This window comes from Heterocephalus glaber, unplaced genomic scaffold (genome assembly GCF_053883595.1).
Source record: "Heterocephalus glaber isolate CG9 unplaced genomic scaffold, H.glaber_assembly_v1.0 deba00001004, whole genome shotgun sequence".
Classification (NCBI taxonomy): domain Eukaryota; kingdom Metazoa; phylum Chordata; class Mammalia; order Rodentia; family Bathyergidae; genus Heterocephalus; species Heterocephalus glaber.
Window position 1 is genome coordinate 5,169,536 of NW_028258179.1, and position 21,962 is coordinate 5,191,497.

Sequence of the window (21,962 nt, forward strand, 5' to 3'; positions counted from 1 at the left end):
GGGGGGCGGGGGGGGGGGGTGGTCACCTGCGCTGTCATCCTGACCTGGAGGCATCTGGGGCTCTCCAGTTCCGGAGGAGGCTCCTTGCTCCGCCTCCCGCCTCCCCTCTCTGAGCGCCATAGCCCTGCCAACTGGGCCCTTACCATCCCTGCTTCTCCTGGGTCCAGCACGGCACAGGCGAAGGGTGGTCCTTCCACAGATGAGTTTGTGTTTGAGCGGTCTGGAGTGAGAGCAGTGGAATTGGTGTGGTACACACACCAGCGTTTTCACGGGAAAGAAGACTCATTCTGTTGAGCACCAAAAACTTTCTTAAATCCATGCATCTTTTTTTAACAGCATCAAGTGGACCTAGTGTTCCTTTTTTGCTAACTTAGAGTTGTGTGAAATGTTTATATTGTCATATAAAAGTGTCGCTCTGCAGTCGGTTTGCCCTCATATGAAATGTCTGCATGGGGCCCTGGGTTTTCGCTGGACTTAGAGTCCCTGTCCCATCTGTCTGTCTCCATCCTGCAATCAGGACCAGCTGTCACTTTGTCACCACCGTCCACAAGACACTTGGCCATGAGCTTGGGGTCTCCCAGGGTGTGGACTCCCTTAGGAAGCCAAGGAGAGAGGTTTGGGTGTGCCAGAAGGCTCTGGCTGAGGTCTAGGTGTGATGACAATGCCCAGGCCTGTGGGCTGCTGACCTCCAGAGTCTGCACGAGATTCACACGTCCAAGGCTGGGTTCGGTTGAGGTTCAGGTCACCAGAAGCCAGCTTATGGCACTGAATGGACAGAATCTACCTGTGGTCCATTTTGTCCCTCTGGAAGTTTCTCCCTGGGGGAACAGCCCTCTGATTTCATCTAAATTGGTCACCATCTTCTGTGTAATAAATAGTCTAGGAAACCATCACTGTAATTCTTTAGTGTTCTGCTCTTGAAGCAGAAAGAACTTTTCATTCCTTTAGACTTCTCCCTAGCTTGTGTTCCAACATTACTGTCATTGAACTCATGCTGTTAGCATCGCCCTCGGTCTCAGGACCACCAGTACCCTGCTGGGTGTCCCGTGAGGCAGGTCCTCTGGCTTCAAGGCCCAAAGCAGTCTCCCAACTCCTTGCAGCAGAGCGTAAATGCTTGTGCGGGCCAAGGTGGAGAAAGCACAGGAGTAGCTTTCCTGGGGCACCCAGTGGGGTGCATGGTGCTCACCCAGGGGTGCCGGGGGAAGGGTCCGCTGACCTGTGCGTCAAGAGCTGGTGCCAATCGGTGTTGATCTGACGCCTGTGCCAGGTGAGGACAGCCACTCTGGTCCAGCTGCTGCCCATGTCAGGACACATGGGGATGCCTCGGGGGGGCACTGTTTCCCTCGTGCTTAATGTTCCTCTCCTCCTCATCTTCCGTTTTATTTGTTTGTTTTGTTTTGTTTTGAGACAGAGTCTCGTTCTGTAGTCCAGGTTGGCCTTGAACTCGGCCAGTCTTCCTGCCTCAGCCTCCCAAGTGCCAGGGTTACAGGTGTGCACCACCTCGCCCTGCCTTCTATTCCTTAATAGCACCGCTCTCATCACCCTAATTTAGTGCAGAGGGTTTTCCTAGTACATATTGAATTTCCATATCTGAAATACTTCAAAAGCTAAAACTTGCTGAGTTTTCAGTCAGCACACTTTATTGGAGTTGAGAGTATTTCAGATTCTAGATTTTTTAATTAGGGATGCTGAACCAGTAGAAGTTATGCAAATATCCCAAAATCTGAAGCACTTTTGTGTCGTCTGCACTCTCTCCTGTTTCTTCATTGACTCCGATCAGTCTTATGTTATTCTTCTTCGCATCGTCTAGCAGCTGCTGGATTGATTTCTCATGGTCCCTTACACTTTTAAAGCAGTTTTTCTTTTCCTGGTCACTAATTGCAATCTTATCTTCTATATCTGAAATTCTGTCCTCACATTGGCTTATTCTGCTGTGTAGACTTGCAGTGGAGTTTTTAATCTCCTGGAAATCTGTATCTGTTTTATGGATTCCATTTGTTTCCTGTGTTGGGATTCCATCATGTTCCTCAGCTCCTCTATTTTTTTATCTGTGTCCTCTCTAGATTTATCAATCATGTCTTGCACTATGGGCACAATCTCTGCTGTTATCTGAGAAATTATTTCTGATTTCATTTTTTTCCAGATCCTCTTTTGTTGCCAGTTCAGGGAGTCCAGGTGGTTGGGTATCAGAGGGTTCATCTCATTCCCCTTTGCTGTAGGTGATCTGGAAGTCTGGTTTTCAGGCTTGTTTACATGTCTTCTCATTTGACAGGGTGGGGGGGTGCCGCTGGCGCCCACAAGGCTCACCTCCTCTGTGCTGGGAGCAGTGGTACATTGGCCCGAAAGCCTCCTCCTCTGTCCTGGGAGCGGTGGTACATTGGCCCGAAAGCCTCCTACTCTGTCCTGAAGCACTTTTGGTCCTAAGCATTTCAAAGAAAGGACACCCAGCCCAGAGTACTAATAGTCAGCACTTACAGAACACTTCCAACATGCCAGGCCCTGAGATGAGAGCTTTGCGCCGCCCTCACTCGAGGCAGACAGGATGGGCCTCCCTAAGGCTACAAGGCACAGTGGGCTGCTGCCTGCCAGCAATGCATGATGTAAAGCTGCCATCCTGCGGAAGCCCTGGGCCTCCATCACACTGATCCAGGTCAGGTGGGGGCCAGGCCTCTGGGGCTTGAGGCTGGTGCTGGTCAGAGTGGAAATCTGTGGGAAGCCCTTCATGCATAATTGTGTTCCATGTCAGAGGGGATCTTCCCACCCTCTGACTCAGAAAGTGACCCCACAGAGTTCCCCAGAGTGGGGAGACCCAGCTGTGTCCCTGGGGCTTGGAGGACCAGCGCTGGCTGTAAGATTCCCTTTTGCTTGCCCAGTACTTTGTTGGACACCCGCTAGTTTTCTGCACTGTGCTGAGGGTGAGGATGAGACAGCCAGGCAAGTCCCTTGAGAAAGACCCAGGGTGACAAGGACACAGAGCACCCAGCCCACAGAGGAAGCTAGTGTAGCACTTCGCCCGGCAGTGTCCCCGGGGCTTCTCGTGCACATGCGCCTGGGGCAGGGACACACAAATGTCAGGGAAGCCCAGAAGGCACTGGGTGGGAACCTGTCCATCTAAACCACTCAGAGCCTAGCTCATAAAGCCGTATGTCAATATTTTTAAAGTCTTATAACTGATGGCAAGCTCTGCCAGACTCAGCAGGCTGCCTCCCACTGGGTGGTGAGTCAAGGGCTAGTGCAGTGGAAACAACCCAGAGGAGAGGGGCTTTTTGATCTGGTGAGGGGCCCGCCCTCAGACCAGTCCTCATTCATCAGCTCACTGACTGAGTCCCGGGTGCTTCGTCCACCTGTGTTGGATCTCAGTGACCCCACCCCCCGCCGACAGGCAAGCAGGGATTTAATCAGAGCAAATTCAGAGCAAGCCGTGAGGCTGGCAGAAGCTGTCTCCGATTCTGTCTGCTGCGTTCTCGTGCCTGTCGTCCACAGGCAGAGGCTGAAGGGAAGCTGCGGGAACGGTAGTTGCCACCTCTAGGTCCCTGTTCCCAGCAGGCTCCACTTCCATCCCCAAAACAGGTCTTGATTTTCACTCAGCACCAATCAAACCATGCCTCTCACATGGTTTGTTCATTCCCTGAACATTTTACCAGCGCCTACTCCACGCATTCAGGCTTGAATCCAGAACGAGCAAGGCCTGGGCCCCTCGTGCTCCACCCAGAGGCCTGTGGTCTGCAGACGAAACCCTCTGGAAAGGCTGGGGTTTCCATGATTTGTTCTGGGCTGAACTCGGCCCACAGAACAGTAGTACCAGGAGGGAGATGCCCAAGCTAAGCCCTGACCGCAGCTGTGAGCTGAGGGAGAAGTGAGTGCAGGCCTGTTGGGCAGCAGAGCAGCGGGAACCGCAGAGGGAGTTTGAGGGCCCAGTGTCTGTCACCCCACAGGGGGCCCAGAGAGCCCTGGGGACCAAGGTCCAATTTCCTCATGACCAGCACAGCAGCTGGGCTCAGGCCAGCAAGGGCCTGCAGAGGCTGTGGGAGTTGTAGCCTTCAGTGTGACAGTCAGGTCCCCTGCAAGCAACGCCCTCCCAGGACCTGGTCCCCAGTAGGGTAGGCATGGGACTGACCTGCCAGGATTTTCAAGGTTTCTCTGGCAGCGTGCAGCTCACAGGGGAAATGAAGAATGCCTGGGTGCCCCCAGCCCAAGGTCAGCAGAACCGCCTTTGCGCAGTGGGAGAGGCTGCGGGAGACAGGGTCCCCGAAGCTGCCAGGCCTGTGGGCAGGTCCTGTCTCTGCCTTGTTTGTCCCACTGTACAGAAGGAGCAGGACTCTGAAAAGAGGTGGTGACCCAGGCTCAGACTCGGGCAGGGCACAGCCAAGTCTCAGTCACTGCTCCATCCCTCACTGAGGGGAACAGGACTATTGGCCATCAGGAGGAGGAAGGGCCGATCGCCCCTCCCCAGGCACAGTGCAGCCTCCCGTCAGTCCCTGCATTGCGTCCCAGGTTCAGCAGAGCCCTTGGTTGGGGCTGGTGAGAAACCTGTCTGCCTCCTCCTCATCGTGGGGTCACCCCAGGACAGAGCAGGGAGCTGGGGAGACTCACCTCTCCGAGCCTCCCTCTGCTCACAGCCACCACGGGAATTCTGCCCCGTGAGCCCTGCTCGGGCTGAGATTGGCACAGCACCGGGCATCGGGCCTGCAGAGAGGCAGGGGCACTGTCTCACCCCTGCTAGCCTCGGGCAGCTCCAGGCAGCTCAGCTCGGAGAACCCAGGCTGCACCCCTACCTACTTCAAACCTGTGAGGTGGAGATGTTGCTGTCCTCTCTCACCCTCAGCTGTCCCGAGGGCTGCAATACTATCACCCAAAAGTAACTTCCTGCCATGGAAATGTGAGACCTCAGTCTTACATAGATAAGAAAAAATACTTTTGGATGAAGTAGCACACAGGAGGCTGAGGCAGAAGAATCCTAAGTTCAAGGCCAGCCTGGGCAACTTGGCAAGACTTGACCTCCAGAGCCAGACTAGAAAGGGCTGGGTGCAGCGCCGTGGCAGAGTGTCTGCCTTGCATGCATGCGGCCCGGGTGCCTGCATTGTGCCAGGTGCTGTTCCAAGCCCCAGGAACAGAGTGGACAGAGCTCTCTGAGCCAGCCCTGGGCCTGGGAGGAATGAGGCGCGGGGGAAAGGTGAGCCAGGGCAGTGAGTGTGAGAGCAAGGACTCAATGAATGCGGGCTCCGAAGGGCATCCTCTGAGAGCCCATCTGACCACCCACTGCTTGGCCCTGCAGGGCTGGGTTGGAGGAGGGATGCGGGAAGCCCCCACCCCACCAGGAGCCTCACTGTGCCCCTGAGGCCTCAAGCGTTGGTGCTCCTGGCTCTGGCTCCAGGAAGACTCTCGGCCCTGCCTTGGGCCTGGACCTAGACAAGAAAGAAGGGCTAACAGTTGAGTTGTACAAGCAAAAGAGTTCACAGACTGGTGTGGCACACACTCAATAGGCTGAGGCAGGAGGTTCATGAGTTTGAGACCAGCCTGGGGTCCATAGCAAGATCCCATCTCAAAAGCAAACAGAAGGCTTGAGGGTAGGAATAGGGTAAAATAAAATAAAATTTATTTTTAAAAAAAAGCAGAAAAGATTTCTCCAGTTGTATTGTTACAAGGAAGCTGGTTCTGCTCCGAATGCCTGCAGAGGCGGAGTGCACTCGGTATGGCCTGCTCTGCCCCCGTAGCCCTCCCTGAGTCTGTCCTCCTTCGAGCAGTGCCCAGCCAGTTCCTGGGAGCTCATCCTGCCTGCTCCCTGACCTGTTTCTATCAGCCCACGGCCTCGCTAGCGCCTTGGTGGGGTCACTGCCACTGCAGTTACAGCAGGCAGGGCAGAGGTGCCTCGGGCTGAGCGCCACTCAGCACCTGCAACAAGTGTCCCACAGGCCCTGCTATCACAGGAAGTCCACTCAGCTTGGCCCACACGTCATCGGTGGTGCCCTGGACTGAGGCTTCCTGCTCTCAGGAGGGACACCCAGGTCCCTTCCTGGGTCCCCTGCAGCCCCCCAGGCTTGGAGCTGTAGCCCCCTGGACTGGCTGGAGCCCGGTGGCTGGGGCTGCACCCCTGGCCTGTGGTGGGGCAGCCCTGCCTGGAGACGTCCAGGAGGAGAGGGTTTCCAGACTGGGCAGAGGGAGACTCAGAGGTCTTTACGTCATGGTGAGTCCTCGGCTGTGGCTTCCTTGAAGCCCCCGGAGGCTGTGGGGCTGTGGGAGGCCCCCTAAAGGGGCTGCTCCCCAGTAGTCGTGGGCAAGAACACCTTTGGGGTGAGCTAAGCTTGCTCCCACTGGCCCCACTGCCAGGGCGCAGGAGGGAACCCGGGCCTGCCTGGGCCCAGGCCGCAGAGCCGGGGGATACTGCAGTGGCTCCCCTCCCCATGCTGGCTCTTTGTGCCCTGGCCACACCTCCTCTGGTCAGCGGTTCCATTCCAGCTGGGCAGCTGCTGGGCTGGTGAAGGGCATGTTTGTCAGCATCATGGAGCTTGCTAGCTCTAATTACCTGCTCTGTGAGGTCAGGCAGTGCACCCTGCCACCCAGTTTTGCTTAGGACCAGGCCGCAGCCTGCCTGCTCCCCCTCCACCCCGACCATGAACACAGCGAGCTTCTTCGTGGCTAGCTTCACGCTGACAAAGGGCTTTCTGCGCCGCAAGCCAGCTCTTCCCATAAGCCCCTTCCTCTCCCAGCCGCAGCCCCCGGCCTCCCTTTGGCAGGGCCCGGGTGGACTTGGATGCCTGGCCCCTGGAGACTTCCTCCTGAGCTAGAAAAACAAGCGCTGAATGTGCCTTGCTGTGCCAGTCCCCGCCCGCTGAACCTATAGAAAGGCTGGAGTGGATGGAGCCCCACAGTAAGAAACCTGGCTCCAGCCTCGCCCACAGGGCCTGTTGTGCCTGGCTCCCGAGGCCCGCTCCTCTGGGGTTTTCCATGCCTGTGAACTAGGCCCCATTCATTTCCCTGCGGTTTTGTGGGAAGGTCCAAACCATTCAGCAGGTTGCAGCAGGCCCAGCGGGAGAGGGGTCAGAGAGAGGCCAGGCTGTGACCCTAGGCATGGGGCCGGCCCCTCCGCCCTCCGAGGTGGGCGCCCCGAGCGTCTGCCCGCGCCTGCCCTCCTGGGCTCCCCACCACTCTGCCTGCAGCTCCCTCTCCGGGCCTCTTCTCTCCTGCTCTCCGGCCACAGGCCCCACCCTGGCCTGGCCGAGGAGGGAACTGACTGCAGCAGCCATCTGTGAAGTTTCCCACCCGCTAGCCCTCAATTTAGTGCTGCTCGGGCCGCTGCCTTCCCATCACGCCCCATGCCTTTGCGGTTTTCTCCCACACTGCGCGCAATCTGGGCCGAAGGGAGAGCAGCAGGTCCCTTGCGAAGCCGGCCACCGAGCCGAGGAGAAGGGGCCATGCCCGGGTGCACAGCTCCTGGGAGACGCCCCGAAGCTGCCTTCATGGCCTCCGAGGAGCCAAGGGCTCCCGACCCATAGCAAGGACCCGGCCAGGGGAGAATTTAGTCTGCAGAAGAAATGAATTTGCAACTGGCTGGGAGCAATTTTTATCAAATTTCCAAGTTAGCAGTTTTCACCAAGAGCTAATTGCAGTCTCTGCGAGCAGCCTAATTCCATTAGCGCAGGGCTCCCTCGGAGCCGTGACAAGTGCCCCTGTGGCTGAGGGCGAGGAGGCTGTTCCTGCCTCACACTTCGTTTTGGTGTCTGAAACATCCCTGTTTTTCGAGTCTGGTGGCCTCCGTCACTCCTGCAGCTGCTCTCTGAGCGTCCTGGGGGTGGAAGGGCTAGGGCGCATCTCTCATCTGGCTCAGAGGGAAAATGGGTCTTGGGGGCCCTCCACTCTGGCCATGCAGCCTCCCTCTGGCCGTCCCGAACAGCAGAGGGGCAGAGCTGACTGTACCCGGCCTTGCCCGAGGGGGTTGCTGCCATCGCTGTGCTAGGGCCATCATGAGGTAGCCTCTTCCTTTGCTGGCCTGACGGGCGCAGGTCTTGCTCCTCTCTCGGGAACAGTGTGCCTTGCTCCAGATTCCCCACCAGTGCCCCTGCTCTGCAGTTCCTCCCTCCCGAGCCCTTGGGACAGTGCTGGACAAGGGCCGGCGGGTGTGGGGTCCCGACCCCCGAAGCTCCTCACTGTGCCCCTAAGCATGCCCTGCTCTGTCTCCCGGCCCCACCTGTGTGCCGGAGGCTTCCAGCCTCTACCTTCAATCCAGTGGCCCCTCTATTCTTTCCTTTCCAGGCTTGCCCTTGCCTTTGGGTTTGGTTTGGTTTGGTTTGGTTTTTCCTCCACACTTTCAGCATTGCATCCCTCTCATGTAAAACATTTCCTGCCTGCTCATCATCTCCGGGAAGAACCTTGTGCTGTGGACACATCGTCCCAGCCGGGGCTCCTGGAGGGTGGGGCCAGGGCGTCCTGGTGGGTGCAGTTCCCAGGACACCATGAGGCAGCTGGTCCTGGGGCATGTACGCTGCTGCTGCTCGGGGACCCTGGGACTTGAAGCTGGTCACTTCCTGTTTGCCTTTTAGCGCCCCCCCCCACACACACACCCAGAGTGCAGAAAGGGCACAGTGACAGGGACCAGCCATCCTGCTCCTGAACTGGAACCTGCTGTGCCCATCCCAGGCATCCCTCACTCTGCGCTGGGACCGAGCACACAGCACCAGGGAGGGGGACATGGCATGCCCAAGAGGCCACTGAAGTTACAGATGCCAGGTGCCATGGTGGGTGGATTGGGGGTTCCCAGGGAGCACATGGGACAGGTCCCCCCATCGCCTTCCCACAGCAAGTCACATCAAAGGAAGAGAGATGGGAGCTTCCAGGGCTTCCAGGCCGTGGGAGCAGTGGTACGGAAGGACGGAAGAACAGAAGCAAAAGGGGCCACAGGAGCCCCGTGTGGTTGGGGTGGGGATGGGGTGTGGAGAGGGGGAACAACCTGGATACCAGGAAGCGGAGCTGTCCCCAAAACAGGGAGCCACCGAGGGGCTCTCACAGCAGAGGGAAGAAGGGGCGGGAGGGGCCCTGGGCATCTAGTCCAGATCCTGGAGCAGGACATCCGGGCCGGTGGAGGGGTCTCCTCAGGCTGGGCACTCAGGCACCGTGCTCCGCTTGCCAAGACGACTGCTCTGCCAGGGTAGCAGGATCCCCCAGCCACTCTCAGACCCCAAACAGCCCCCTCTAGGATACACCACAGACAGGTTCAGCCCTCGGATGCTCCCTTTACAAAGTCATGTTACAGACACGCGGCCTTCTTAAAGGCAGATAGGTGAGCTCTAGTAAGACATAAACCAAACCCCAGCATTTCACAGATATTTGTATTGATTCTTTGGTGTGTGTGGTACTGAGGATTGAACCCAGGGCCTCCCTCCACCACTAGCTACACCCCCAACCCTTGTTAAAGTTTATTTTGAGACAGATCCTAAGTTGGCTCACCAGGCTGGCCTCAAACTCGAGACCCTCCTGCCTCAGCCTCCCAAACGGCTGACATTACAGGCAGGCACCGCCATGTCCAGCTGTACCTTTCTCTTTAAGTAACATTAAGACACTCTGGGAGATGCCTTTCTGGGTGGAAGTCACCTTTGCTGTGCGTATTAGAGGTGTGGGTTTGCGTGGAGGTTGCCTGTGGCCATTAGGGACTGAGGCAGGCTCGGAGCACAGGTGGGATGTTCTGCCGGTGAGGGCTGAGGAGTGGGTGCCCTGGTGTCCTAGCTGCAGCGCAGCCATCTGTCACACCCAGGCCCACCCCGGACCTCCAAGTTGCAGGGCCCCTGTAGTGCAGGCTCCAGATGTGCTGCAGATGCCAGGCCTCGGAGGGCCCCATCTCCGAGGACTTGGCTGGCAGTTCTGGAAGGTGATTCTGGTGGATGGAGGCCTTGCTGAGTCTGTTCAGAGCAGTTGTCGGGCAGTCTCGGAGTGCCAGCTCCCCCCGACACCAGGCCTGGTGACCTCATGCCTGTGCCATGCTGTCACCCGGGAGGTGGCTTGTGACCGAGGGCGGGTGTCCAGGCCAGGACAACAGGCAAGGCTGTGCCCCTTTGGCGGCCCCATGCCCCCCGGCCCTCCTTCGGGTTCCTGCCCAGGACAGCTTGGGGTATCATCTGAGGCTCAGCTGCTGTTATCCAGCCAGCCTGGCTCCCAGGAGAGGGAGTGGTCAGCTGAGGGGCTCAGTGGTCAGAGTCCCCAGCAGCCCTGTGCCCCTGCAAAGCCATTTGCTCCCCTCAGCCCCAGAGCACTGACTGGGAGCCCCTAGAGCCCTGGACCTTGGACTGCAGGGCTGTAGTTTGTAAACTGTGATGAGGATCTCTCCCACCCGGAAGTTCTAGGTTCTAAGCTTTCTCCTGCCACATCCCAGGTCCTGGGAGGAAGCTGCCAGGCACCCCCCGCTGGCCATCGTGGGCATTGACCTGAAGTGGGTTGGCCCCCAGGAGAGCAGAGACCCCAACCCCTGCAGGGCTTTGACCTGAGGTGCCAGGGCCCATTCCCCAGGGCATCTTGAGTTCTGGGAGCTCTGGCTGCTTGCAGGGTTGCTGGGCCTTGGCAGGCCTGTTCTGAGCTCCACTGGGGTCCCCTGCCGGCCCTCTGGCCTGACTCCAAGGCTTGTGGGGCCCTGCACTCGCCCTGCACACCTCTACCCAACCTGGGCGAGAGGAGGGTATTAAGGAGGGGCAGCGGGTCCCTGCAGCTTCTCCGGAGCATTCATGAGCCTTGTCAGCACCCAGGGAATTGAGACTTGCTGCTGCGCCACCTCCCTGGAGGATGACAGTGGCGTCTGTCTGGGGTCAGTGCTGGATGCCGCTGAACTGCCGGGAGAGGGGCTCTCTTGCTCTCACCCTGCAGAGGGAGGGACAGCTGGGCTGCACCAGACAGGGAGATGGGACGCCAGGCCCTGTCCAAGGTCTGCGTCTCCTCCAGAGCATCCCCTGCTGTTGTCAAGGTTAGCAGTGCGCTCCTGGCCTCCCGGCATCCAGTGACTTTCGCGACAGTGCTGGGTAAAGGAGGACAGGCAGTTCGGTCGCTGCGGAAGCAACTGCCTGAGGTCTGTTGCCAGTGCCTGGGGCTCCTGGCAGCGGCCCCACCTGCTCCCTGTCCCTTCCTATTCCTATCCTTATCTTTACATGAGACTGGGAGAGAGGAGGCAGGAGATCCCCTCCAGGAGCTGGAGAGGAGGTGGCACTGCTGGAGGGACTCTCTGACCTGTGTGGGCTGGAGCATGGGGCCCCATGTGGAGCCGCCTCGCCCAGTGCCAGTCCTGGTCCCTGCTGCCTTCTGCTGTGGGGTTGTGCTGCCACCTGCAGGCCGTGCCTGCAAACTGCAGTCTGAGGTCCACCCAGAGGTTCTGGGTGCCCCTCTCCACCCACGGAATGGACTCGGCATTCTGGGACTGTGTGGCGAGCAAGGCCTAGAATGTGCTGGACCCCATAGCACTGTCTGTTGAGTGGGAGAATGCACACTGAACACAAGCACCTGAGCATTGGGCCGTGGATGGTGCTGCTTCCCAGCGGGAAGTGGGGCTCCTCTTGGGTTGACACGGTCTGGGTACGAAGGCCAGAAAGAAGAGGCCAGGGTGCTACACTGTGACGCTGGGAGCCCTGGGACAGTAGGTGCCTGGCCTTCAGGGAAGGCTTGGCAGGGTGATGAGTGGCCGGAAGGAGAATGGCAGGATGTGCTGGCAGCACGGGGAGCAGGAGGGTTCCACTTGTGTCTCTGGGGGAGCTGACGCGCCCGGAGCAGGTCTGTGGTCTGGGGCTGGTGGCGGCCTGTCTTCTGTTTGAGGAGGGAGAAGGCTGTGATTCGTTCAGGGTCCCACAGCCAGCACAGGGCAGAGTCAGGACTCACTGCATCTCAGCGGACAGGATAGCTGCTGAAGCTGCCTGGATCCAAGGGTTCTGGAAGGAAGTGAGGGGCGCAAGAGCAAATTAGGGTGAGAGGTCAGTGGCCACTCGGAAAGCTATGGCTACCATCAGTGGGCAAGATAGAACCTCCTCACTCCACATACTGTGCTGGGTTTGCAGCACACAGCGCCCAGCCGAGGTCTGACCACACCGAGACCCTGCCCCACTGAGGGAGCGGCTGGCACCCCAGTGGAGACTGCTGGCCCAGCCCTTCCCGGGAGACAGCTGGCTGGAGCAGGTGGGCCCAGGCTGGGCAGAGCAGGGCACTATGTGCTTGGGCTGGATGCTCTCCCCACCCCCCATGGCTGCTCTTTTCCCAAAAGCTTGGCCCTATGACGTGGCTGACCCTGCTGGTTCATCCTGGGAAAGATCCCTGCAGGGCTGAGCCCTGGGGCCACAGCGGGTGTGAGACCTTGCCTGACACAACAGTCAGTGCACACACAAACCAGAAGAGAAACACATGTCGGTGCAAGGAGGGGTGGACAGGGGAGTGACAGAAAAAGAACGGGGAAGAACAGATTAGATGGAAGACCTGAAGGATGCGGTAGCGCCGGCCCCTCGGGGAGCTTGGGAAGAGGCCGCGTGGCCACCTGGCCCCTCATGCCACTCCCTCCCGCAGACTGGTGGAGGAGTTCATGCTGTTGGCCAACATGGCAGTGGCCCACAGGATCCACCGCGCCTTCCCCGAGCAGGCCCTGCTGCGCCGGCATCCCCCACCGCAGACCAAGATGCTGGGCGACCTGGTGGAGTTCTGTAGCCAGATGGGGCTGGCCGTGGACGTGAGCTCCGCGGGTGCCCTCAACGTGAGTGCAGGCGGGCGGGCAGTGTCTGGGCGGCCCTGAGGAGGGAGAAGGGGGACTCGAGAAGTCAGGGCTGCGGGGCCCTCTGCGTCCCACCAGGGCCTCTTCGCCGATGGCCAGGTCTCCCTGCAGCAGAGAGGGAGGCCCTGGGGGACAGGCCTGAGTCACAAGAGGCCCTAGTGGGAGTGGGCTCCGTAACCAAGGCGGGGCCGAGGGAGGTCAGGAAGGCTGGGTAGGCTGCTGGGCCAGGACCGGCCTGGTCTTGAGCCCAGAGGCCTTCAGTGTAGAGGCTGGGATTACTGGAAGCCAGGAATGTTTCTGATAGGAAGTGGTTTGGGGTGCTAAGCCACGTGGGGCCAAAGACCCCAGAATGCTGGCTCTAATCCCACAGGAAGGAGACTTCTCAGCACCTGCTCTGCAGAGGCCTGGGGGGCCCTGGTCAGAGCTGGGCATCCTTCTGCCCAGGCAGCAACTGATTGCAGGCCCAGCCTGGGCCACAGGTGGGCCCCCTGTGGGCTGCCCTCGTGCCCCGATAGAGCCTTCTGAACTCTTCCCCAGAGCATGGTCAGCAGGTGACAGGCCCAGAGCCGCTCCCCAAGCCTGGCTACATCTCATCCAGGTCTCTGGGGTTTGCTTCTAGAAAAGTCTAACCAGAATATTTGGAGCTGACAAGTACTCGAGGGCCCGGAAGGAGGTGCTCACCAATATGTTCTCCCGGCCCATGCAGGTGAGGTGGGCTTCCCTCCAACCTTGCTGTGCTCGGGGCCTGGCGGGGTGGAGAGGGCTGGGGGAGGAGGACGCCCCAGGCAGCACCAGAGACAGGTGGACCAACGGGCTGACTCGGGCCCGAGGCGGGAGAGCAGGTCCCGGCCTCCACCCCAGCCGCAGTTCAGCCAGGAGAAGCAGTGCCCATGGGGTGGACAGCTGGCCTCGCTGCTAGCTGTGCTCCGGCCCCCCCAGGCCAGAGCGTCCTGAGAACAAGGCCATCGCAGAGGACTGTGGGGCAGCAGGGGCTTCAGGCATTACCAGGCGTGAGCCAGCGCCCCACAGCACTGAGAGAGAAGCAGAGTTAGCAGCCCCGTCACACAGGGCCCTGCATACAAAGCAAGAGCACCTGGGCTGCAACACGGAGCGTGGGGTGGGTGTGACTGAGCCTGGCTGCCTGGGAGCCTGGTTCCCTGCTCCTGGCGGAGACGCTGGCCCGTTCCAGGGCCTGCACCAGGCTCCAGGGTGAGCAGAGAGCTGGGCCCCCAGACAAGCTTGGTGTCTCCCTGCTCCCTGGCCGAACTCCTACCTAGGCGCTGGGGCTTCTGTGTCTCGGCCCCAGGGAGGGTCGCGGGGTCAGGAAGGAGCAGGCCACGCTGGCCGACTCCCTCCCTTGGCTGGTGTGGGGTGGCACAGGGCGCGGGGTGCAGTGTGGCCCTCAGCTGGCGGGGATGAGGTTGCTCAGCCGCACACTGAGAGCCCCGCAGGCTTCCCGCTAGGTGGGGTCCCCCACACACGCACTCTGGCCAGGCGGTGGCCTCGGCTTTGTGTTCCCCCGAAGAACTCCTAGCTTCTTCAGTGTCCACTGGGGCCTCCAGAAGGGAAGCCCACAGCCCTGGCCAGCATGGCCACTGGCTTCCCTCTCCTCAGCCCTGAGCCACAGCGGCAGCCCCAGCCCGGTCCCAGACCAGGAAGCCCGGTGTCCTTTCTGCCAGGGACTGAGGGCTCCTAGCAGCCCGTCCCCAGCAGGGCAGGGGTCTGGGCACCCCTCGCCTGCCTGGCTTCGCAGGGCCGCCCATGGGCCTGTGCAGAGCCCCCGCCGGGCTCTGGGTCACACACACCCCGCCCCCAGATGGCGCTGTACTTCTGCTCCGGGGTGCTGCAGGACCCGGCGCAGTTCCGGCACTACGCCCTCAACGTGCCTCTCTACACGCACTTCACCTCGCCCATCCGCCGCTTCGCTGACGTCCTGGTGCACCGGCTCCTGGCTGCCGCGCTCGGTAAGGGCTTTCCACCCCGAGGGGTGCCCGCTGCCACCACGGAGGTCCGGGGAGGGGCAGCCCGAGCCCGGGGAGCCTGGGCCTGCAAAGCCTCCTTGGCGGGGTTTGCGGAGCCCTGCACCAGCGGCAGCGCTGGGTACCATGCCAGCCCCGCGCCCTGTTCCCAGGCTACCGGGAGCGGCTGGACGCGGAGCCCAGCGCCCTGCAGAAGCAGGCCGACCTCTGCAACGACCGCCGCATGGCATCCAAGCGGGTGCAAGAGCTCAGCACTGGGCTCTTCTTCGCCGTCCTCGTCAAGGTGAGTGCCCCTCCCACTGCCCCCAAGGGCCCCGGCTGGGCCCTGGGAGGACACGTGCTGGAGCGCTGTCCCTGCAGGAGAGCGGCCCCCTGGAGTCCGAAGCCATGGTGATGGGCGTCCTGAACCAAGCCTTCGACGTGCTGGTGCTGCGCTTCGGGGTGCAGAAGCGCATCTACTGCAACGTGAGTGCGCGCCGGCCCGAGGTCCCGCACCGTGTCCCTGCCCGCCCCTGCTCCCGCTGCGGGCACCTGCCAGGCCCCAGACAGCCTGCAGCGGTCTGACGGACGAGGTGGACGGGGGAGCACAGCCGTGGTCCCTGTTGTCCCTTCCCGGTCCGAGACGGCTGCGTAGCTCCGCTGTGCCTTCCCTGAGCTGTGGGTAGCACTGGCCCCAGACACCTGGAACAGGCCCGATCGTGGCCAGCAGAGGGCGGCAGGTGGTGCAGGCCTGAGGGTGTTTTCCAGGCCTGTGAGGGAGCTGAGGCTGGAGGGGCTCGGTGCCCCGCCCCCCCCAGGAGGAAGAGGGCTGGCCTGGCTCCCCCTGGAGACTGAGCCTTCACGCCTGCCCTGGTGCCGGCAGAGGGCCTGGCTTTAGCAGCCATGTGGACCCCAGGGTGCACGTGATGCCAATAAAACAGCAGAGCCGAGGAGAAAGCGCTGAGCCGAGCGGGAAACGCCAGGCCTGTGCCGAAGGTCACTGAGGGGGCAGAGTGCAGGTCCGGGTTGGCTCTGCAGTGCAGCCTGCAGCCTGAGGCCCGCGGCCAGCAGGGACACCGCCCCTGGGAAGGGCACATGGGAGCCCCACTCCCAGCCTGGGCACTTGGTCACCCTCAGGTGCCGCCACAGCTACAGGTAGCTAGAAGCGGAGGCTGGGGTCGGGGTGGTCCCTGACCCCAGCTGAGGCCTGAGGTGCTGGCCGTGCACCCCCAGGCGCTGGCCCTGCGGTCCTACCTCTTCCAGAAGGTGGGCAAGAAGCCGGAGCTCACGCTCATGTGGGAGCCTGAGGACCCTGAGCAGGAGCCGGTGCGGCAGGTCAGCACCCCTCTTGTCCCCGCCTGTGCCTGGGCCCTCATCTGCACCGTGCGGGCCCCACATTGGGTTCCAGGCCCCCGTCCCCCCTGCAGCACGCTCAGGCAGGGACCTTCCCCTGGGGACACCCCGGGCAGGGGCGCTTCACGTGGGGGTCCTGTGAGAAGCTGACGAGAGCCCCAGGCCTGACACCCACATCACTGAGAGACAGCCCCGCGCTGCCTCCCTGGCTGTGCCTCTGGCCTGGCACCCAGCCTCCAGCTCTGTGGTTCTCCCTGGGCACCACCTGGCCGGACAGCACGGGGCCGGGCTCTGACCATAGTGCCCCTCTCTGTGTCCCCTTCCCGTGTGGCTCGGCCACAGGTGGTCACCATCTTCAGCCTGGTGGAGGTGGTCCTGCGGGCCGAGGCCACGGCCCTCAAGTACAGTGCCGTCCTGAAGCGGCCAGGCCAAGAGGGCTGCCTGGGCCTGGAGGACCCTGACCCCGACGATGCAGAGCCTGACAATGTGGAGCCCGACGGCACGGAGCCCGACGATGCAGAACCCAATGATGCGAAGCCTGAGGCCTGAGCACCAGTGGAGCGGCCCGGCCTGCCCACCACTGTTTTAGAAAGAGGACCTTTTGACACCAAAGGGGACTTTTAATTTGGTTTTTAACAACTCAGGGGTTTGTTTTTATTTTTATTTTTTCATTTTACTTTTGCATCTCAGTTTTAAAAAATGAACTGGAGGGGACCAGGTGGGACTGGATGAAGGGCTGGGGCCTGGCCAGTGCGTCCCCTGGAGGGAGTGCCGGGTCCTCTAGAGGCCAGGCCACACCAGCCCTGCCCTCCCCTGCCTGGGACCAGGCTCAGCCAATCAGTGTTGTGGAATAAAATCAAGTGTGAAGCGCCTCTGTGTGGAAGCCCAAAGCCCAGCACAGGCTCCACCCTCAGACCTGAGTGGGGGTCACCCTCCCAGAGCCTTCCTGCCCACGCTGGCATGATTCACAGCTGGCCAGCGGCAGATGGGTGCAGAGCCTCATTCTGGCCGATTACCAGTGCCTAGTGTGTGGGGCACTGGGCCAGCCGTCACCCCAGGGACTGTGTCTGCCCTGCCGTGCCACTTCCTCTCTGCCGGCCCCCTCATTCCTAGGCTGGAGCCCCAAATGGCCTTGTCCACACCCCAGAGGTGAGTTGATGTCTCAGTGGCCCCTGGCAGTGCCCAGGGAGCAGGACAGAGTGAGGCTGTGTCTGCGGAGGGCAAACACTCAAGCCTGGCCATGCGGAGGGGTCAGCTCCCCTCCCAGTGACCCTGCCTGGGGACCCCAGGCACAGCCGGACTGCCCAGCCATGACTAGGGCTTGAGAGCCCACCCTTCCCGTGGATAGCCCTTCCAGCCAGGTGTGGGGGCCACGCCTGTGATCCCAGCACTCGGGGGCTGAGGCAGGAGGATTGAAGCAAGTCTGAGGCCACCTTGGGCTACATAGTGAGTTCAAGGCCAGTCTGAACTGCATCGAGAGGCCCTGTCTGGAAAAATCAAAGCAGATGGCCCAGCAGTCTCCGTGCTCCATAAACCCAAGCCTTTTATTTTCTTTCATTCATTCAACTAGCGTCACTGAATATGGTGTGGCGCATGCGTGAGGCAGATGTCCCCAGGTCCCAGTCCCTTCTGTCCCCCCCACGAGATTGTTGACAGAAGAGGTGACAGGACACAGGCCTCATTGTAAGGACTCCCAGGCCCTCCCTGCCACAGCAGGCCAAAGCCAGGCCACAGAGGAGGCGGGGTCACTTCTCAGGGCCCCTCAGGCTGCCATTCCTGGAGAGTCAGCACCATTCTGTTTTTCTGTAGCAGATGTTCCCGGTGTGCACCTGTGATCCCAGCACTGGGAAGGCAGAGGCAGGAGGATCACTGGAAATTTGGGACCAGCCTAAACTACATAGCGAGACTGGCAAAAAACCAAAAAATAAATTTTCAAAAGTGTGCCCCAGTGTATGAAATGAGCAGGCTGCTCCCTGATGGCTGCTGACCCTCATTCCCCAGAGCCGGGCAGTCGCCTGTCCCCACACTGGGGACCCATCGCTGGGGAGGTAAAGGCTGGGCCACAGGGCTGGCCGTGGACACCTGGGCCTGTGCCCGACGGACGGAGACCACAGGGGCTCTGCCCTGTTGCTGGGGACACAGGCAGCGGCAGAGGTGAGTGGTGTCTTCCCAGACCCATGGGTCCCCAGAGCCCAGCCCAGCAGCATTGGACGCAGATCCCCGGGCCTCGGAAACCCAGAAGGCAGTGTGGACTGGGCAGGTCCCCGGGCCGGAAGCTGCCCTGGGCATTGGATCCCGGTAGGACCGGACTGGCAGAGAGTATGCAGGCAAGAGCTGTCAGGGATCCATTCGCAGCAACGGGGCAACCCTGACCAGTGGATGGAGGCCCAGCAGAGTTCATTCCTCAAGCTTAACTGCCCGGCACATCTTGCAATGGCATTTATGTTGGAAAACCTCTTTTTTTTGAGGGGTGATTTTGAGACAGCTCCTATGTAGTTCAGGCTGGTCTTGTACTCACTATGTGGCCCAGGCTAACCTCAAACTTGCGGCAATCCTCGTGCCTCAGCCTCCCAGAGTGTTGGGATTCCAGGCCTGCGCCACCACACTCAGCAATCTATTTTCTTTTAGCTGGATTTGGTAGCACACACCTGTAATACTAGTACTCTGGGAGGCTGAGACAGGAGGATCTCTAAGTTTGAGCCCAGGTTGGGTAGCTTAAAGAAACCCTATCTCAAACATGAAAAGGACTGGGGATGTAGCTTACTGTGAAGGCCCTAGTTTCACACACACACACACACACACACACACACACACACACACACACACACACACACACACACGAGCTTGGATTCAAATAAAAACAAAGTGCCGACGCTGCCCTTAGCAGAAAAGCCCTACATCGGCTTAACAGGCTTCCTGTCCACTCAGCACAGGGTGTGTTAGCACCATTATCCTGCTAACCGCGCGTTCCTGCTGACAGGCTGCCCGCGCTCCGAGCACTGTACACGCTGCCCAAGGCCTTCTGCTTGGAGTCCCCAGGAGCGTCTCTGCGGGGGGCAAACCCGGATGCCTGCGTGGAACGGCAGCCTCCAGGCCTCTGAATTCAGCTGGGTGTGGCCTCGGAGCTCCCAGGGCCAGAGGCCACCAGGGGGCAGCAGTGAGCAGGAGGCCCACGCAGCTGTCATCCCAGCACTCCGGAGGCTGAGGCAGGATAGTCAAGAGTTCAAGGCCACCCTGGCCTGCATAGTGAGAGTCTCAAAAAAAAAAAAAAATTATTAAAGGTTCCAGAGCTGGGTGCAGCTCAGAGTAGAAGAGGCACTGGGCTCCATCCTGACCCAACTGGGAAAGGAGGCAGGGGAGAAGAAACCCTCGCAATGTGCTCTGCATGGAAGAGGAGCTGGAATTTCACACAGCTGAGTTCAGATTATGAATTCAAAACCTCAGGCCTGGGATTTAGCTCAGTGGTTCCACCGCCTGCCTCGAGCACAAGGACCCCAGTTCCAACCCTATGCACCAAAAACAAAACAAAACAAAAAAATTGTACTCTCTTCATTAATTATTAGGATATAAAAATGCTTTATTGGGGTCCGGGGATTTAGCTCAGTGGTGCCGCCGGCTGCCTCTCAAGCGAAGGTTCCAAGTTCAATCCCCAGTACCCCAAAAAAAGCTTTATTGAATTTAAAACCTTGTTGTCGGGCTGGGGATTTAGCTCAGTGGTTTCACCGCCTGCTGCACAAGCGCAAGGACCCGAGTTCGATCCCCAGTACCAAAAAAAAAAAACCTCATTGTGAGATCATCTTGGCTGGGGCTTGCATAATCATTGTCACAGTTCCACGGTATCTTCTGATAGCTAGAAAGTCCCAAATGGGAGAAGACATTTAAATCACCTATTTTATGTAAAAAGGTTGTTTTCTGCAACCAGGTTCTGGAACTGTGTTGTGCTCCTTGATGTTCATAAAAAGAACATTGATCGCTTCTGGAAAGCAGGCAGCCAGACACTGGAAAGGCCACAGAAACTGGCCGATCACTCAGACAGGAAACAGGACGCCCTAGGCACAGGACGCCTCAGCAGATGCCAGACTGGCTCTTGTGATTCCCGTCCCAGTGAAATCCCCGAACACACTCGCCCTCCCTGTGTGCCCAGAGCTCCCTGCAGCGAAGTTTGTCACCTGTCACTTGGAAGGAATCACCAGCCGCCCCCACCCCAGCCTGGCCTCTGCCCCCCGGGGCTGAAGAGACGCCCGCCCTGACACTGCGACAAGTCAGTCTCCCTCCTGCCCCGATGGTGATGCTCCTGTGACGCCTGCCTCTTCCTTCCCGGTGGGACTGGGCCAGAGCCAGGCCCCACCACTGCAGTCACTTGGAAGGGACAATTCTGTCTCGGAAGGAGCCACCTCCTTGGGCCCAGCCCAGCCCCTGGGCTTCAGACCCTCAGCCTGCAGCAGGCGGCAGCTCCCACCCTCCCACCTCTAATCCCGGCCCTGCAGCGTGACCACACCAGGCTTCGCCCTGTGATGTAGGACCTGTCATTCTCCCACCCCACAGATAACAGGTAGAATTGCAGAGGTAAAATCCCTTTTTTTTAGACAGGGTCTTGCTGTGTAGCCCAGCCTAGGGTTAACGACACCGGCTCTAAGGGGATGTTAAACTCTGAAGGAAGCCAGGAACCGTGGTGCACACCTATAATCCCAGCACTTGGGAGGCTGAGTCAGGAAGATCATCGTAACTTCCAGGCAGCCATAGCAAGACCCAAAAAAACAAAAATAAAACAAACAGTTCTGAAGGACCCCCAGAAAGAGGGGGAAGTGGATGCAGTCAGGCTCAGAGCCTATTCAATTTATGTCTTTTCAGCTAATGTTCCTCAAAACGGCTCTTCATGCATCACCTTAATGATTTCTTGCCATAACCACAAATTACCTGTGGCATTATTGGTATTTTTCATTAAGTAAGCTTAGGTCTTCCTTACAATAATTACAAAAGGGAGCGTGTGATTACCAAGGGGAGGACCAGCATCTCTGGCCTGACCAGGAGGCACCTGCGTGTCTTCCAGACTGACCAAGCACGAGGTCAGCCCTTCTTGGCCTGTTACCACCGTGGCCAGGTCTGCAGCTTGCTTCATCGTTCTCAGGAGGGAGAGTAAAGTTAGTGTGGTGTTAAAATGTCCTGGAAACAACTGGGGATCTCTCCTCCAAAAGGTTGGGAGAAAATCAGAAAGATAGTGACTCCAGGTTTGGGCCCAGAGTCCCTGGCTACTAAGGAGGCTGAGGCAGGAGGATTGCTGGAGCCTAGGAGTTCTGGAACAGCCTGGGCAATTTCTTGAGACCCATTCCCCTCTGGGAAAAGAAAAAGTAAGGACGTCCTCATTGTGCAGCTCAGTCTCACCGAATGTCCTCAGTGGTAGCAGCTGAATTAGCCAATATGTCACCTAAGGTACCTGAAAGACCACACTCTGGAAGGCCTGAGTTTGTCACATTAGGAAAATGTTCCAATGGGGGCGGCAAAACACCACCAGCCTCATTACCGGAACCCCAGCAGCAGTGGGGACGGATGGGCCGAAGATGGCAGATGGCGGGACTCCCTCGGTAGAGGGAGGAACTGCGCCTGGAGCGCTGGCCCCAGGAAGCCGTGCCTCTGTTTCCCCAGTGCACCCTGGCTGCAGGGTCCTCTCTTGGTGACCCCCGTTGGCTCCCAGGGCTTGCCGCACACCCTGTGTGGCCCAGGTCACCACAGCCCCCACGAGCCATCCTGCTGTTTCGTGGTGGGAGGGAGGCAGGCGGCAGCCAGCCTGGGGCTGGGGGCTCTGGCGCTGCCCACGGCACCATGCTGGGGAACCAGATGGGGCCTGGGCAGAGCAGGCATCGGCAGGGATGCTGGGCAGCTCGTCCAGGAGGATGCTGGGGGACACAGGGCTGGGCTCCCTGCCCAGAGCT

The 21,962-nt window shown here is 59.6% G+C and overlaps 1 protein-coding gene across 7 annotated transcripts in view; it reads left to right on the plus strand.

Annotated features, from left to right (window-relative positions):
• Positions 1 to 16,904, plus strand: part of Dis3l2 (DIS3 like 3'-5' exoribonuclease 2) — a 262,451-nt gene extending 245,547 nt beyond the window's left edge. For 4 of the 7 annotated variants that reach the window (XM_087209292.1, XM_021247080.2, XM_021247081.2 and 1 more), the window contains 8 exons: positions 12,520 to 12,703; positions 13,341 to 13,427; positions 14,538 to 14,685; positions 14,853 to 14,983; positions 15,061 to 15,165; positions 15,817 to 15,834; positions 15,913 to 16,014; positions 16,375 to 16,904. In XM_087209292.1, the coding sequence (XP_087065418.1) occupies positions 12,520 to 12,703; positions 13,341 to 13,427; positions 14,538 to 14,685; positions 14,853 to 14,983; positions 15,061 to 15,165; positions 15,817 to 15,834; positions 15,913 to 16,014; positions 16,375 to 16,581 (982 nt within the window). In that variant the 3' untranslated portion in view covers positions 16,582 to 16,904. The remainder of the gene's footprint in view (positions 1 to 12,519; positions 12,704 to 13,340; positions 13,428 to 14,537; positions 14,686 to 14,852; positions 14,984 to 15,060; positions 15,166 to 15,816; positions 15,835 to 15,912; positions 16,015 to 16,374) is intronic. The other 3 variants (XM_087209293.1, XM_004868059.4, XM_021247082.2) reach the window with 1 other exon arrangement.
• The last annotated feature ends 5,058 nt before the right edge of the window (positions 16,905 to 21,962 follow it).